Consider the following 16528-nt stretch of genomic DNA (forward strand, 5'->3'; position numbering starts at 1 on the left):
GGGCTTCCCATGCAGTACTGAGGGTCCCCATGTGGGTCACTGCTGTGTTTTCAGAAGGGTGAATAGCTTCTGTAGTGGTAGAGACTTCAGATGGGGCCCATACATCGAGTGAGGCCTGACTCAGACCTGAGGGTGAACTGTTCACACCTTCTGAGCTTGTACCCCATGTGATGTGGGTCCTCGGCTGGCCAGTGGTGAGAGGTGCGGTGACAGAGTCTGAAGGAAAAAAACTACTGGCTGGCAGTGTGGGGGATACTGCAGAAGTCAAGGACATAACTTGTAAAGAAGGCACCTGGGAAGATGGAGAGCTGATGTCCTGCTCAGAGTAAGAGCTGGCGGGTGACTCATCTTCAGGACCTCTGTCCCCGCTAGTGGTCATCTCTGGTCGTGGAGAACCCTGAGTCATGGCTGAGTGTGTCTGTGCCCCTGATGCTGTGGCTGATATATCCCAGACTAAGGTTCCTTGCGGTATAGTCTCTAAGGGAATGTTTATAGTGTCCATGGTTATAGGTTCAGATTCTGTCATGACGGGGGAAAGAGAGAGCCTGGTGTGGAATTCTGTGGGGAAGTCTGGTGACATTGTGTGCTGAACAGGGCCCGGGGTGGATGCCCTGCTAAAGAACATGACGTCTGTCCTGGTGGCCTCAGTATTAGTACCAGTGGACACCTTGGAAGGGACAGTGATTTCCTCCGTGGCTGAGCTGGTGTGCTGGAACGTGTTGGTTTCCCATGGGTCCAGGGCCAGGGACATCTTTGATGGTGTCTCAGTCTCCGTGGTTCCAGAGAGGCCCGACCCTTTTGTGGAAGCCATGGCATCCCCACCAATGGAGGAGGTCTTGACTTGAGATGTGCCCGTGGCTGGCTGTAAGCCTGCTGGGGCCAAGGGGTTAGATTCCCATGCAGAACTGAGGGTCCCTACGTAGGGCACTGCTGTGTTTTGGGGAAGTTGAGTGGCCTCTGTATCAGTAGAGTCTTCAGATGAGGCCTGAATATCTACTGAGGTTTTACTCAGACCTGAGGGTGAACTGATCGCACCTTCCAAGCTTGTGTCCCAAGTGCTGTGGGTTCTCAGCAGGCCATGGGTGAGAGGTGATGTGACAGGTGCAAGAGAAGGAGGATTACTAGTTGGCAGTGTGGGGGACACTGTAGAGGATGAGGTCATGGAAGATAAAGGCACCAGGGAAGATGGAGAGCTGATGTCCTGCTCAGAGGAAGGGCTTGGGTGTGACATATCCTCTGAATGTCTGTCCATGCTAGTGGTCGTCTCTGAGTGTCTAGAACCCTGAGTCGCAGCCGAGTGCATCTCTGCCCTTGATGCTATGGCTGAGGTACCCAAGGCTAGTGTGCCCTCAGATGTAGTCCTAGTAGTACCATTCTGTTCACTCATGGTTAGTTTTTCACCATTTGTCACAACTTTCATTATACGGCCCCTGGTGGTATCTGATGACCTCATGGACTGAGGAAGTGTTGGGGTAGATATTTTGTCATTGGTGTATTTCTCTGTTCTTCTCTCTTCATTTGTAGGAGTGTAACCTAGCGAAGGGGCTATACCTGTTCCCCTTGTAAAGAATGGTATGTATGAGGTAGTTGGTCTGATCGTGTTCATTACATTGAATTTTTGAGTTGTGTCCCCTTGAGGAGTGGAGGTAGTGGTTGTGGCTGGTGACACAGGTTTCCCAGTAGTCCAGTCATGTGTGGGCAGAGAATCAGGCAGTGAAACGGATAGGAGGATATTGGGGTCAGTGTTTGTATTTGGATGGTCAGTGAAAGCCATTGAATCAGGCAGAACTTCCGTATTTCTTTTACTGGTAGTCCAACTTGTGTCTACAATGTCAGGAAGTGAGGTGTTCATCTTCTCGATACCAGAAGTTGAAATGGGCATAGATGCAGTTGTGTCTGAAGGAATCAATGTTCTCATATTTGTGGACCTCATATCCTCAGCTGAAGCATGAGAAGATGGGCTGGCTGGGCTGGTTCCAGTAACAGTCATAATGCCATGGGGAGTAGATAAAGAGCCTGATTCCGTGCTTAATGCTAAGGATGAAGTTGTGCCCATTGCAGAAGTTGTTTTGGGAGAACCTGTGACTTTCAAAATTGAAGTTATGTCTTTCATAGCCCAGGAGCCTGATGTTGGGGCAGAAGCAGTTGTGGATGACCAGGTGGAAGGATGCTCCATGGCAGATGTGCTGGTCTCTGTAGCCAGGGTGCTGTCCATGGTGCTCTCTCTCCTCTCTGGGTTGGACGTGGTAGTCAGGACTGGGTTGGTTCCCATAGTGGTGATAGTGGTGATGACACGTGGAGGGGGGGCTGTGGTCGTACTCATCATGCTTGCTTCTGCAGGAAATGAGGTCTGTGACAGTTGCTCAGTCATAGAGGCAGCCTCACTAGTCATTACACTTGTGACGGCCACCAGCGTCTTAGACCCCATTGAAGGAAATACACCAGATGGTGAAGAGTTCATTTTTCCTCCTGAAGCATCATTGGTAGGGCTGGTGATGGCTTGGCTTTTAAAGGTCAGAGTTGCCGATGTGGTTTGTTCTCTGGAGGTGAGATGCAATGTGTCTGTGGCTTCTAGAGATGCACCATGAATCAGATCACTCCCAGTTGTCTTGTCTGACCGTGTGATAGCAGATGAATAAGCCGCACCCACAGATACACTTGTTTGTTGTTCAGCTGTTCCAGTAGCCACTGCTGAGGAGGAAAGTGTCCTCCCTGTAGAACTGACTTTGGGCAAACCAGTGACATGTGACTGGACAGCTGTGTCTGTGACAGTCCATGGAGAGGTCCCTGGTGCTTGGGTGCTGCCTGTGGCCCTGGACTTCCTCTCTGGGCTAGTCATTATGGTTGAAACTGACCTTGCTCCCCTGGGGCTGGAGGTGATGATCACCACAGGGAGAGCCCCACCCTTGCTTGTTAGTTCTGTCGGATATGATGTCACAGAAGGGACCCCAGGTGGAGATGCCATTTCAGTGGTCTCCAGTCCAGTGATGGACTCAGAATTGGGCCCCACCAAAGGGGAAGTAGCAGATATAGAGGAACCAGTTGTCTCTTTTGCCATACTGGTGAGGCTGATAGTGGCTGAGCCTTCTGACCTGTCAGAAGTCCAAGGTCCTGTTGGAGGAATGTGGGTTGTGAGGGTGGTGGTAGCTGTGTCTGGCTTCACAGGGGAGGCACTTGACATTGGGTCACTCACAGGTATCTGCTTTGGCCACGGGCCAGATGAATAAGCCTTCCCCACAGATCCACCTGTCTGTCGTTCAACTGCCATTGCCTTTGTACTGAAGGCAGTGGAAGGAATGACCACGGTGCTGACCCACGGCATGGTTTTAAGTTCAGATTTATCTGCCACTGAGCCTGTGGCTACCTTGGAGATAACTAAACTTGTTGCAGAGTCTTGAATACCAGTGGAAGATGTGCTCAAGGGGAAATGAGTGCCCACTGCAGTCCCCTCGGTGGAGCCAAACCGTGTGGACAAGTCCATTTCAGTTGTCTTTGAAGTCAAGCCTGAGCTGACTTGCTGAACCTTCCCTGTGGCACCTACAAAAGTTGATTCTGGGTGGAAAGAGGACATTGTTCCTCTTGACTGGCTTGTCCCTTCTGGTGTCCCAGAATAAGTACTAGCCCAGGCCTCAGCTGGATGTGTGGAGTGTGAGATGTTATTTGTAACTACTGCCATTTCTGTGGATGATTCTGCTGTCATCGCATTTCCTGTGGGCAAGGGAAGGAGTTTGGTGCTGACACTCCCTGTGTTCAGGGACTGAAGGGTAGCCAGTCCCACTGTGGTATCCACAGGAGCAGTCTCTTTTGGAGTCTCCCTAAGAGAAGTTCCCACAGTGATCCTGGTCTTGTGGCTGCTGCTGGGCTCCTTGGAGCTTGGATTTAGGATATCTTCAGATGTTCCTGGGCTTCTTGTGGGCAGGCCTGTGACTGAAACAGCTCTTCAGTTAGGAAGTTTGCAAGGAGGTAAAAATGGGGCTCTTCTGATTTTGATTCTCCTTCCTCTCTCCTTACAAATCTGCACATAATATGTTCCTCTAGATGGCAGGAATCATATTGTCCAACCCTGTGCCTAATGTTGGGTACATGAGCTTGGTCTACTGGCTCTCAGAGTTCCCTCTGGTATCTTAGGTTTTTATATCAGTGTGGCCTCCATGCAGACCTATATACCACATCTCATGTCTTAGTGGAGGGTAAAGATTCTACACAGGAATAGAGAAAAACTCTCCCAACTTTTGGTGGAGAAAAACTCTCCCTCCATTTTTCCACCTTGGTTCAGCCTTCTCAATCAATCTCTTTTAGTCTAATATCTGTCTTTATCCCCTAGACCTCAAAACTGTGATTCTAATGAAAATTTCTGTGGCTTGGTTTTTAACAGGTTAAGGGAAGAGGTAGATTAAGGCACCTTACTTCCTATATATTTTCTTATTCTTTCACTTCTAATTAGGTGAAATGAAGAACCTTTCCACCTTCCAGCATAGAAAGACACGTCAAAGTATTGCTTTCAGGAATCAGGACAGCTGTATTCATCCACCTAGCACCTTAAATGGACACCTCCTCTCACCTGCAGAACATTGTAACAGTGGACAGCGTTATAATCATTCTGTAATTATGAATTGTCCCATAGAATAAACCAATGGCATCTCAGGTCTACCTGTCCCTGTTCTTGGCAATCCCTGACCTTAGTGATGGTATCTGAATTAGGAAGGCCCTTCACAATTGGTCAGCTGTTTTGTAGAGACATTATATCTGTTCCTAAAGCTGAAATGATTGGCTCTTGAACATATAAATTACTAAGGAGAAGTAAGTCATATTAGAAGTCAATAAATCTCCACTTAAAATATTACCAATAGCCTCTGGGTACAACAGCAGAAAGTTTTGATCATGTACCAGAACCTGGGACTCAGGAAATCAATTATTTTAGTCCAAAGACCAATCTTAAGCATAATGTACACAGAGGATCATACATACCCAGGCTGCCTACAGTCACCAGAGACATGGAGTCACCCGTTGACCACGTGGTGCCTCCATATGTCCCCTCACTCAGCTCCCCAGTGGTGGTTGTCACAGGCTCCTGAGGACCTGAAGGAAAAGAGGATTGACGCGTCAGCCTAGCTTTCCTTCAAGATGGGAACACACAAGAAATGCTCTCACTAGGCACTGACTCAGCATGTCCTCATCTGTCTCTGAGAAGGCACATGGTGAGGACTGACTCTCTTGGCATGAAATCAAACTGATAAGGTGTCTTACATCATAGTTATAGAAGAGTTTCCTGTTGATGGTGGGACTGCTGAATTGATTGGCCTCAAGCAAAAGCATTTGGCAGTAGTCTGTCTCTAGCACCTATGTGAATTCACCATTGGTTGATTTTTCTCTCCCATGTTTTAGACTCTCCATAAGTAAAATAAGGATTATATCATGAATTGTTATATCAGATTAGCAAACATATGCAAATAATATGTCTTGGTTATGCACCTTCTTATTTCCCTTTATCATTCTTTTATAACTATCATCATGCAGACTTCACATCTGGGGAGGGTAAAGGTAGGCTCAGACTGGAAGAAACTGAATTTGGACTCAAGGATGCTAAAAGCGTCACTAGTTACATAGAGAAAGTAGAATGATCCTACTAGATATGTGTAACCAGATGGACATTCTCAGCAGGAATCCTCTCTTTACCTTTTTGAATAGTATCCACCAAATCTCAGAATGCCCAGTGCAAGAGAAGTCAGGAACTAGGTTCTTACTTGTAAATGGGATACAGGTATTAACACATGGAGCTGAGCTGGGCTCTACATCAGAGGAGCTCTCCTCAGTGGCTAGAGTCACAACTGCACCATATGTGGTGGCCTTTGGTGGCCTGGCCACAGAGATCACCTTAAGGGTCCTGTATTCTCCCACAGTAATGCTCAGGCACCAAGGATATTCTGGGGAGCCAGTGCCTGGGAAAACTGTGGTTTTCTGGAATTGAATGTTCGTGAATAATGTAGACAGTGTCAGTCCAGAGGCAAGTGAAGGAGAATTAGGGGTTCTGGATTTCTCTGCCTTGGAAGAAACATAAGAAGCTGAAGTTGAGCTTAGAATAAGTACCAGAGGGGACAGGGATTTGGTCTTTTCTCCAGATCCTCCAAGACCTCCAAAAAAGAAGGTCTTGTCTATGATGGAGCCTCTAGCCCTCTGCTCATAGGAGTAGTCATCTCTGAGAGTGAAAAACTGAGTCTCAGCAGAGGGGTTCCTTCCCAGGAGGCTGTGGTCGTGGTGTCCAGAGTAAGAGTGCTCTTTGCTGCAGTTCTAGATGGGCTTGTTGGTGTGTTGAAGGTCATGTGTAAAGAATCAGCCATGTGAGGCAAGACAACGGTTGATGTTGGTTCTTCTGGGGATGCCAGTGTCACCTACTGACTGAGTAAAGCCTGGGATAGGTACAGTTTACTGGGAAGCAAACTCAAGTCCCAGTGATTTCAGTAGTAGCATCACTGAACATTTGGGAAAAGATCATGCGTTTGTGTCTGTGGCTGTGCTAGAATCCTGAGAAATACCAGTGTCCCTCAGTCCAAGAGTCTGTGAGGAACCAGATTCTTCCCCAGTCCTTGCAGTTTTAGGAAGAATGGAGGCTGAAGTCTAAAGGTTGGTTGCCTCTGGAATGAAGGCTGTAACCATTGGTGGCGTGACATTGTGTGATTCTGAGTGGGTAGGAACAGGAGAACATGACCAGCCCCAGAACTGGTTGCCCAGACAGAGTCTACCAGTAAAACTGTAAAAGGATGAATTCCCTCTGTGTCTGTAGTGGTCTCAGAAGCAGCCAGTGTCTCCACTGAGGTACTGATCCAACTTGGAGAACTCCTCCCAATTTCTGTGCTCACACCCACCAGCGATCTGGTTTTCACTAGACCCAGTGAGTGACCCCGTCATCTCAGTCGTCAGTGGTGTCTCACTTCAGAAAATGGTTTACACTGTCATCTCTAGTGTAGGAGACTTCAAGTTCTGTCCCTTGGAACTTGTACTTAGAGTCAGATTTCCTTCAGGAGGGGTCACTGCTACTGGGTACTTATGCCCTGACATTGTGAATGCTGTAGGAAGAGTTGAGGGAGGGCTCTGCTTGCCTTCCATGCTGGTAAGGACTGGTGCTGGTAAGGACTGGTGCTGGTAAGGACATGATGACCACTCCTGTGCTGCTGACCACCCAAAGATGCTTGACCTTACCTGTCCTGGACCCTGAAGAGAAGGCTTATACTGAGATGGATGGGCTGGTTTTGGGCTCCAGAATGAGTTCCTGAGAACTTGTGTCTCTCTGAGAAGTTGACCTGGTAATAGTTGCAGATGATGGATATGCACTAGTTGTCAAGATCAAGGTATATACAGGGCCAGGCAGAGAAAGGGACCATTTACATCAGGCTGTGTGATTGGCTTCTCAGAAGAAGCAATGGAAATGTAGAGTTGTCAGTTCAGGGTTTTCAGCAGTCTGACTCATTCCTAAAGTCTCAGCAAACATAGTGGTCATCTGCTGGCCACCAGGAGAAGCTGTGACATGATACAGTGTAGTTGTCCCTCCAAGCCCTCCATTGCTAAAACATGTACTCATGATTTTAGGAAGTATTAGTGATTATGGTAAGGTTTCTATGATTATTAGATTGATCTCTTTGAGTTTGCTCGGAGAGAACATTTAACAAATCCTGTTTCTGGCCAATGGGGGAGAGTCTGTCCTTCCTTTTCTATATCTACTGCTCCTTCCCCATATCTGACCCTTATTTACCAAGTGCCTGTGGTCCCTGCTTCCCCGCCTGAAGCCCTGGATTACTGGATATTATCTCTAAAGATTTAGGGCATAATTTAATATGTATATTATCTTATTATTTCTTATTTTGGAAACTCCTATTTGGCCTTTAAAGAGAATCTAAGGGCAGGGAAGATTAGATTATAAAATGATAGGTCAGTCTCTAAACCTCTATCACTTCTACCTGACAAGAGAGAACCATTTCCTTTTCAGGAAAACCTCCAGGACACAGAGTTGACTTGCTCATGGTATCACATCCTCCAAGATAGTGGCTTTTTCTCATGTAGGGCTCATTCCAGGAACTATCAACCACCCCTGACCAATCCTTATCATGCTAGCTCTGGACCTCTTTCAGTAAGAGCCATCTACTAATGAAACATCCTGAACATTGAATGGTCTCTTGTGTCCTTGGAGATATTTAAGTCCCATATTGGAGAAATAGGGCCAAGAGATCTACATTTTTTAGGAGAAATCCAGGTGGTACCAACATCTCAGGCTAGTTCTAGCAGAAACACAACTTACCAGAGAATAGAAAACATGGTTCCTAGAGAGACAAAGTTTAGCAGCAGCTGTCATACCTGCAGAATCAACCACTGTCACAGGTGTTGAAGGGTCACTGTTCAGCCATGAGGAACTTTCATATGTGGGGAAGTGAGTAACGGACACCACAGTCCCATCAGTGCCTGTAGGAGAGACAGGTGGGTTGGATGGATACTGGTCAGTTTAGAAGGAAAGCACCTGAGAAAAACTAATATGTGCCCAGTTTGGAAACAAAGACATTTATTTATAAGGAAATGTTATTCAAAGGCTAGAGACAGGAGAACACAGATTTGGGGGACTGGAACACCAGCTCTGCGTGAGAATTGTGCCGTGAACAAGCACGATGAAATAAGATATTAATGGGCAATAATTGAGCCTCTTCTCTCTCTAGTCCCAGAATCAACAGAATCCACATAAAGTCTGGGATCACGGACATCACATCAAAGTGCTGGTCTAGTCCATAAAAAATGGGCTTGTCAAAGAGTGAGGCAGATGACTGTCCAGGTGACTTCAAGTCAGATATCCTAATAGGACATAGAGGAGGGCATATGCCAGATAGTGTCAGGAAAGGCTGTCAGATTCCTGATAGGAACCTGCTTGTTTTATAACCAGTGATGACCAAGACGATGTGATCAGTCATCTCAGGGAGACAAAACAGACACAGAAGCCACATACTTCTATTCCCACTAGTCTTCTTTTTTTTTTTAATTTTTTTTTAATGTTTATTTACTTTTGAGACAGAGAGAGACAGAGCATGAACGGGGGAGGGTCAGAGAGAGAGGGAGACACAGAATCTGAAGTAGGCTCCAGGCTCCAAGCTGTCAGCACAGAGCCTGATGCGGGGCTCAAACTCACAGACTGTGAGATCATGACCTGAGCCAAAGTCAGACGCTTAACCGACTGAGCCACCCAGGCGCCCTCCCACTAGTCTTATTGAGATGGACCATCAATCAGAGATACCTAGGGAAGCTTAGTCATGATGGGCTGATTCTTATCTGGGTGAGAACAGGTGACCTCAAGAAGAAGTTTCAAAATCTAAACATAAGAATTTAGTATTCTACCATATTATGTAGCAATTCCATTACTAGGTATTTTTCCCCAAAGAATCAAAAGGACTCAAATAGATATTTGTACGCTAATGTTCACAGCAGCCTGATTCACAATGGGCAAAACATGGAGACAGCCCAAATGTCCATCTATGTATGAATAAGCAAAAGGCACTATATATCTACAATGAACTATTATTCAGCCTTAAAAAGGAAAGAGGGGCGCCTGGGTGGCTCAGTTGGTTAAGCGGCCAACTTCGGCTCAGGTCATGATCTCACAGTTCATGAGTTTAGGGCCCACACTGGGCTCTGTGCTGACAGTTCAGAGCCTGGAGTCTGCTTCAGATTCTGTGTCTCCTTCTCTCTCTGCCCCTCCCCTGCTCATGCTCTGTCTCTGTCTCCCTTAAAAAAATAATAATAAACATTAAAAAAGGAAAGAAATTGTGATACGAGCTACCACATGGATGACCCTTGAAAACATTATGCCAAGTGAAATAAGCCAGACACAAAAGGACAAATATTACATGATCCCACTTATATAAGGTACCTAGAATAGTCAGATTCACAGAGACAGAAGTAGAATGGTGATTTCAGATGCTAGGAGAAGGGGAAAAAGAGGAGTTAGTGTTTAATGGGAATAAAGTGTCCGTTGGGGAAGATAAAGTTCTGGAGATGGATGATGGGGATGGTTACACAACAGTGTGAATGTGCTTAATGCCACTGAACTGTATATTTTACCTCAATTAAAAAAAAGTTTTTAAAAAATGTGAGATTCATCAGGAAGTCTACACTGCACACTATAGAAGGGCAACCCCATACTACCGGTAGAAAACCAGACCCAGGGGCTCTAGTGGCCCCCTAGCCAATTGGACATTTCCCTGAAGCCGGAATCCTGATGCAAGACAAGTCAAATATCCTGTTAAAAAAAGGGGAGGAGATTTCTTACCATCTTCAGTGACCAAACCAAGAAGAACAAAGCCATTTCCAAGAGGGCAGAAAGAGCAGGTCCTTACTCATGGATGGGGGCAAGCTATCCAGATCAGGAACAGATGGTCTGACCCAGAAGTCTCACCTCTGTCAGGTGGAGCCTCTGACGGTACAGAGACAGATGTCCAGGAGGGCTCTCCCTTGGCTTCAGAAGAGGTAAATGTTCCTGATGAGGTCCTGGCCAGGCCAGTCTCCTCTCCCAGGCTGGTGTGCTCTGGCCCTGAGGAGGAAAGAGTCTTGGGAGAAGTTTGGCTTGTCTGTGCCTGAAAGTCAGTAAGTGCTAATGAGGAGATCCGGCTCGAGGCCGTGGGGTCTAGGGGAGAGGCCCCGGTCACTCCTCTGGTGGATGGATCAAAAGAATCAGCACTGTGGCTGATGCTGGAGGATGAGTAAGAAGAGGAGTCGATTTCCCTTCTGGAAGATGAGCTGGCCCGTGACATGAGTGGACTTGTCCCTGTGTCCTCCCCAGTGCCCACGGAAGATGTGGCCTCTGGGGGAGATGGGGGAGAGCTTCCACCCAGCAGTACAGAGGCCAGGGAGGAAGCTGATGCCTTCTCAGTAGTTATTTCCCTAAACTTAGGGACGGATGAGGTGGAACCCACAGTTTCCGGCATTGTGGGGGCAGAGTCCAAGGCAGTGGTCACCTCAGGGGACACAGAGGAGACTGAAGAAGAGGGTTCTGGCCCAACTCTCTCTGTGGTCACTGATGATTCTGACCAGGGGCCACGTTGCCTTTCAGGAGTGGTGGCCTCAGACGAAGCCAGGACCCCCACAGTGCTGTGTGTTAAAGGCAGAGATGAATTCCACTGGGCAACTAAACTTGTTCTCAGATTGACTGTGGTTTTTCCACGGTCAGACATCTGAGCGACCCCCCTGCTGGTTTCCACAGAGCTAACCATGGCAGCAAGACTCTGAACCTCTGCAGTCTGCCTTGGGGGTGAGCTCGTCTCGTCTTGAGACACGGAGCCGGCTGGTCTTGTTGCCTCTGATGTGAGTCTTCTCTTGGGTGTTGAAGTGGTCAGTGCTGCTGGGGATGTGGGCTCTGTTGATGGAGAGGTAATGGGGAGGGGCCGAGATGAGCTCTGCCCGGCTTCTGTGCTGGAGAGGCCTGGAAATCTGGAAGAGGACACATCGGTGCTGTCCCTCATCCCTGAGGCTGTGATAGCTACGGTTGTAGTATCTGAGGGTGAATGAATCAACGAGGCGGACGGACTCATGCTGAGCTGGTGGGAGGCTGTGGCTGTGGGAGGAGTTAAGTCCCCACTCGTGCCCACGGGGGTCGAATCTGTATTTTGGAGAACAGTGGTGTCTACCCCTGGATCTGCAAGTTCATGGGAAGGTACAGAAGGTGTAAATGTAGCAAATGTCTTGGATGAACTTGGACTTGAAGCATCGGGAGCATTTAAGGCGCTTTCCTCTGTTGAGCTGGTACTCAGCCACGTTACCATGGGGAGAGACGTACTGAGAGCCCGGAGCCAAGAAGTGATTGTGCTCTCGTTACTGGTGCTCAGGGTCAAGGACTCACCTGAGGCATCAGAGGTCAGTTCCAACGTGCTGCTTCCAGAGGGAGGGGAGGCAGAGGCGACGACAGACACTGGTCCTAGGGTTGACCGTGTCCCGAATCCAGGGGATTTTTCTGCCAGATCTGTGCCCTGGGATCCAGTGAAGCGTTCAGCTGTGTCTGTGCTGGCCCCTGCCATCGTGTCTGGGCTAGTGGGACTGGGTGTCCTTGGGATTTGAGGACTTCCAGCATGAGCAGCTGGGCTGGCGGACTCTGTTCTTGCATAAGTGTCTGTGGTTCTGAGCTCCTTCACCAAATGGGATGAAGAGACCTGAGCTGAACGTGTCACCATGGGATCCGGAGGGGGGATATATGTGGCAGAGGCCCGGGTACCACTGGTGCCTATCTTTCCGGGAAGTGACATCACAGGTGGCGACCCAGAAGAGTAAGAGATTTCATCAGTCTCCATTTTTGCTATTGATACAGCCGCGGTGGCCTTCACCGAGGGTGAGACAAGGGGCATGTGACTCTCTGGACTGGTTTGCACCTCTCTGAGGAGGACGCTGGATGAGTCTGTTGGTTCTGGGCGGGTGCCAGAGGTAGCGACGCTCTCTTCTGAAGGCTCCACTGACGGGGCTGACGATGGAGTAGCCAGGGGAACAGAGACACCCCTCCCTGTGTCTGCACTGGCTGGGGAGTTGCTAAGTGATGAGGAAGTCCTAGAAGATATGGGCATGTCCCATTTGCTAGCCTCAGCTGTGCCGGCTACAGTGCTTGCGGTGACCTTCTGGGCTAAAAATGTGGTGGCCACTGGGACTGGGGCAACAGAAGCAGCAGATGAAGATGAGTTATCAGGCGAGTGAACTGCAGTTGTTTCTGGAGCCAGAGGTGGGCTGGTTTCATCCCCAGAAACTGTAAGCCCCCCAGAGGACAAATCATAGGGGGCCCCAGACAAGGGTCCAGCCAAGTGGCTTGTCCTTCGTACAGTCCTTGAGCTGGAAGCACCAGTGGACTGAGATGCACTCGTTGAGACCCAACGGCTTTCCTTGGCCAGGGAGGCATGTGTGGATGTCTCAGGTGGAGATGCGGTTCCAATGGGCGGGTGGGTTGTTCCCGACTTCCTTTCCCCACCATTTCTCTCTGTGGGCTGCATCCTGGTGGAAGGTCCGGAAGGAACGGTGGCTGGACCTCTTGGGTTGTCTGTTGAAGGCTGCCACACAGACACTCCTTCCACGGAGCTGGTTTTTAGGGAACTGAATCCAGGAACCACGCCGGCCGCAGAAAGAAGAGGGGCAGTCGCTGACACAGTGCTTCGTGCCGGAGGCGACCTTGTTGCAAATTTGGGACTGGTCTCCGGCCAAGCATTGCTGTGAAGTGCAGTGTTGGTCTGTGACACGGCGGCTGCAGAAATAAAAGCAGGGGTCCTCGTCAACCGAGAAGTTTTAGGAAGAGTGGCGTTGGCTGACTGTGCAACGGAGGTGCTGTTTGTGGTCCTGAAGGCATTCGCTATATGGGATGAGCGGTACTCACCTGAGCGTGTAGCCCAGGAGTCCACGGCTGAGAGGGCTTGCGTGGGCACAGAGGTGAAGGCCAAGGTGGTCTTGTCTCTGGAAACAGAGGTCTCAGGTGGAGACACAGATGGATTTAAAGGTTTCTTTGAATCCTCTCCAGTAGTAAATAAAAGGGTGTTGGTCTCTTCTGAGGCAGAGGAGGGGGATGGAGAAAATGAAGTCTTCATTCCGGACACACTGGTGATGCTGAGGGTTCCAGGGCCACCCGACGGTTCTGAAGCCGAAGTCCTGGCTGCGGGGAGGCTGGGCGGGTCTGGGGTCTCGGGGGAGGTGCTGAGGGGGAGCACGCTCCCTGCTGTCTCTTCCCCTGAGGGAGATGGACGGGCCAGGGCAGAGGTGGCACTTCTGACCCTCCCAGCACTTGCCACTGGATTACTTGCCGTTATGGGAAATGTGACAGCTGAGTTGGGCTCCGTCCTCTCTGGGCTCCCTGGGATCCCCGTGGTCATGGAAGAGGTAACTGTCTGCACTGAGGATGTGCTGGAGCCTGGCACTTTATCACCCAGATCTGAAGCAGGTGACAGCAGGGAAACACTGGGGGTTAGCGTGGTGTCTCCCTCAGAACCAAGCTCAGGGGAGGCAAAGTGATGTTCCGTGTTGGACCGAGGCAGTCCTGGGCTCCTCTGCCCCCCAGAATCTGGAGTCTCTCTAGATGACGTCTCGGGATAAGTAGAAGAGACCGTCTTGGAGGGCAAGCGTGTGGCTCCCAGAGTACTTGGATTACCAGCCGCCCCCACCTCAGCTGGAGTGACTGGGGCACTTCTCATGGTCTGAGTCAAACCCGTGAGTGTCTCAGATGAAGCCGTATGTTCTGTGGGGAGGTGGGCTGTGGTCCAACTCCTCCTGGTGCTGCTGTTTCCCACCCCACTGGCGACCGTCAGCTGATCGGTGGCTGGGCCGCCTGTGGCTTCTGTGAAGAGTGTGTCTGTCGAGGTTTCTTGGGGTGAAGTTCCTTTGGAGGGGCTGCTCTTTGCAGCGACTTCCGAAGTGGGGGAAGGGCTGACAGAGGTTACCACAATGCTTGAGGACCCCCCAGGATCTGTCTCTGTCCAGCGTGTGTGCTGGGATTCGCTCGCGTCCTGAACGGAGCCTGCCTGGGTCTGTGACGCGGCTGTTGGGGTGCTGGAGAGGGGTGCCCTGGAGGGCTCAGAGTTCCCACCGGCAGCCGTGCTTCTGAGCTCCCCCTCTGGGTCAGATGAGGACACCGGAGCCCCACCTGTCACCCTGCTGTCAGGGCTGGAGGCTGTGGTGATAGTCAGACTGTTTTCTCTTCCAGGAGCAGAGACACTGGTCACGGTCTCAGCTGGGGAAGTAAAAGACAGGGCACTTTTGTCCACGGTAGCCACAGCTGCGGAAACCTTACATAATAAACTGGTAACGTGCGTGTCCTGGGTGGTTTCAGCACTATCGCCTGCTGTGTTACAGGACAGGGTAGGAGCACTGGACCCAAGGAGGCCCATGGGGCCAAGCAGGGATGCGTCAGCATCTGCCTTTCGGATGCGGGTCTAAGATGTGCCCTCGGAGAGCCAAGCCGGCTGCTGGCATCCTCCACTGGGCTCCCTGCAGTTTTTTCTGGTGGGCGATGTAACTGGGATCTCTGCACTTGTGCCGGACACACTTAGGTCCAGATGACCCCTGTGCACGTGGGAGGTTGCGGGAAATCGGGCAGCCTTTCTGAAAGGATGTGGCAACCACAGGAATTTCCCTAAAATAAAAATCTGACCGTATCAGTCCCCTCCTTCGAATCTTATTCGTTTGCCTGTCATGTCCTTAACGATCCACTTTGTCTCTCCCTCTGGCGCTGGTTCTCAACCGGGTCTGATGCCCCCGCCCCCGGGAATATTCCAGAAAGGGACCACAGGTTTGGTTTGTTACGATGAGTGGTGCTCTGGTGCCACCTAGTGGACAGAGGCTAGGGACGCGGCTACCAGCCCCATAAGACAGGCCAGCCCCACTGCAAAGAATACTGGACGCCAATGGTCAAGAGGCTGGGGTCCAGGGGCGCCTGGGTGGCTCAATTGGTTAAGCGTTGGACTCTTAATCTCAGCTCAAGTCATGATCTCACAGTTTGTGGGATTGAGTTCATGTTGGGTTCTATGCTGACAGTGTGGAGCCTGCTTGGGATTTCTCTCTCTCCTCTCTCTCTGTCCCTCTCCCCCACTCACACTCTCTTTCTCAAATAAAAAGCTAAAAAAAAAAAAAAAAGATTCAGTTCAACCTCGTGTTTTCTCTTTACTGAATTTTCTAAGTGTTCTACAATGAGCCCACATTACTTCCACTGGAATTTTCAGGGAAGTCTGAGAAGGAGAATAAATATCACTGCTCATTTATTTTTTCTTCTATAAAGTGACTTTTAAAAACAGTTCAATCATCTCCTCCTCTGGAAGGTCTTCTCTGAAGCTGGGATATTGTGATTTGTAATAAGAAATGTATATATTTGATCTTTGTTCTTGTTTCTGGCAAAGAGCTCCTAAAACCCTTGGAATTGCCCAAGTGAAGGGAGCTATAAAGGTGTCTTTTGTTGTGCTAATGAGGTGAGTTTGGGACCACACCTAATGATGGTGGCAGATGAGGGCTGGAGAAGAGCACCAACCAGGTAATTAGGGGGTTGGAACTTTCAAAGGGTGAGGGAGAGGGTTTAGAGGTTGAGTTCAACAACCAATGGCCAGTGATTTAATCATTTCTGTGTCATAAAGCCTCCAAAGGGCAGGCTGGGAGAGCCTCTGGGTTGATGAGCACATGGGGATGGGAGAGTGGTCCCCTGCAGAAGGCATGGAAGGTCTGAGGCTTCCCCACACCCTACCTTCTGTGTCTCTTTCATCTGGCTGTTCCTGAATTATATCCTTATATAAAAAACCAGTAACCTAGTAAGTAAATGGTTTCTCTGAGCTCTGTGAGCAGCACTAGCCAATTAATGGAACCCAAGGAGGGGGTTGTGGGAACTTCTCATTTACAGTCAGTTGGTCAGAAGTACAAGCAGCCACCTGGTCTTGCATTTGGCATCCTGAGTTGGAGGGGGTCACTGGAACCTCTGATTTGTAGCAGGTTGGTCAGAAGGACAGCTAACAGCCTGGGCTTTGCAATTGGCATCTGGTGTGGGGGAGCAGGCAGGGGG

The 16528-nt window shown here is 49.5% G+C and overlaps 2 protein-coding genes and 1 long non-coding RNA gene across 3 annotated transcripts; 1 reads left to right on the plus strand and 2 right to left on the minus strand.

Annotated features, from left to right (window-relative positions):
* Position 1: 1 nt before the first annotated feature.
* Positions 2-3058, minus strand: LOC125928721 (mucin-16-like; the record flags this gene model as incomplete). Its single annotated transcript, XM_049639400.1, has 1 exon — positions 2-3058. A coding segment is annotated over exon 1 (3057 nt), but the record flags the coding sequence as incomplete, so codon positions are not given.
* A 789-nt stretch (positions 3059-3847) lies between these two features.
* LOC125930612 (uncharacterized) lies at positions 3848-4644 on the plus strand. The gene is made up of 2 exons (XR_007460184.1): positions 3848-3963; positions 4445-4644. It is a non-coding gene; the product is annotated as an uncharacterized LOC125930612 (long non-coding RNA).
* A 1971-nt stretch (positions 4645-6615) lies between these two features.
* On the minus strand, positions 6616-14833 carry LOC125928722 (mucin-16-like). The gene is made up of 3 exons (XM_049639401.1): positions 10427-14833; positions 8347-8451; positions 6616-6677 (listed from the first exon to the last, which is right to left on the minus strand). The coding sequence occupies exons 1-3, from the start codon at positions 14178-14180 to the stop codon at positions 6616-6618; spliced, it is 3921 nt and encodes a 1306-aa protein (XP_049495358.1). The 5' UTR covers positions 14181-14833.
* Between the last annotated feature and the right edge of the window lie 1695 nt (positions 14834-16528).

The sequence above is a fragment of the Panthera uncia genome, chromosome A2, assembly GCF_023721935.1.
Source record: "Panthera uncia isolate 11264 chromosome A2, Puncia_PCG_1.0, whole genome shotgun sequence".
Classification (NCBI taxonomy): domain Eukaryota; kingdom Metazoa; phylum Chordata; class Mammalia; order Carnivora; family Felidae; genus Panthera; species Panthera uncia.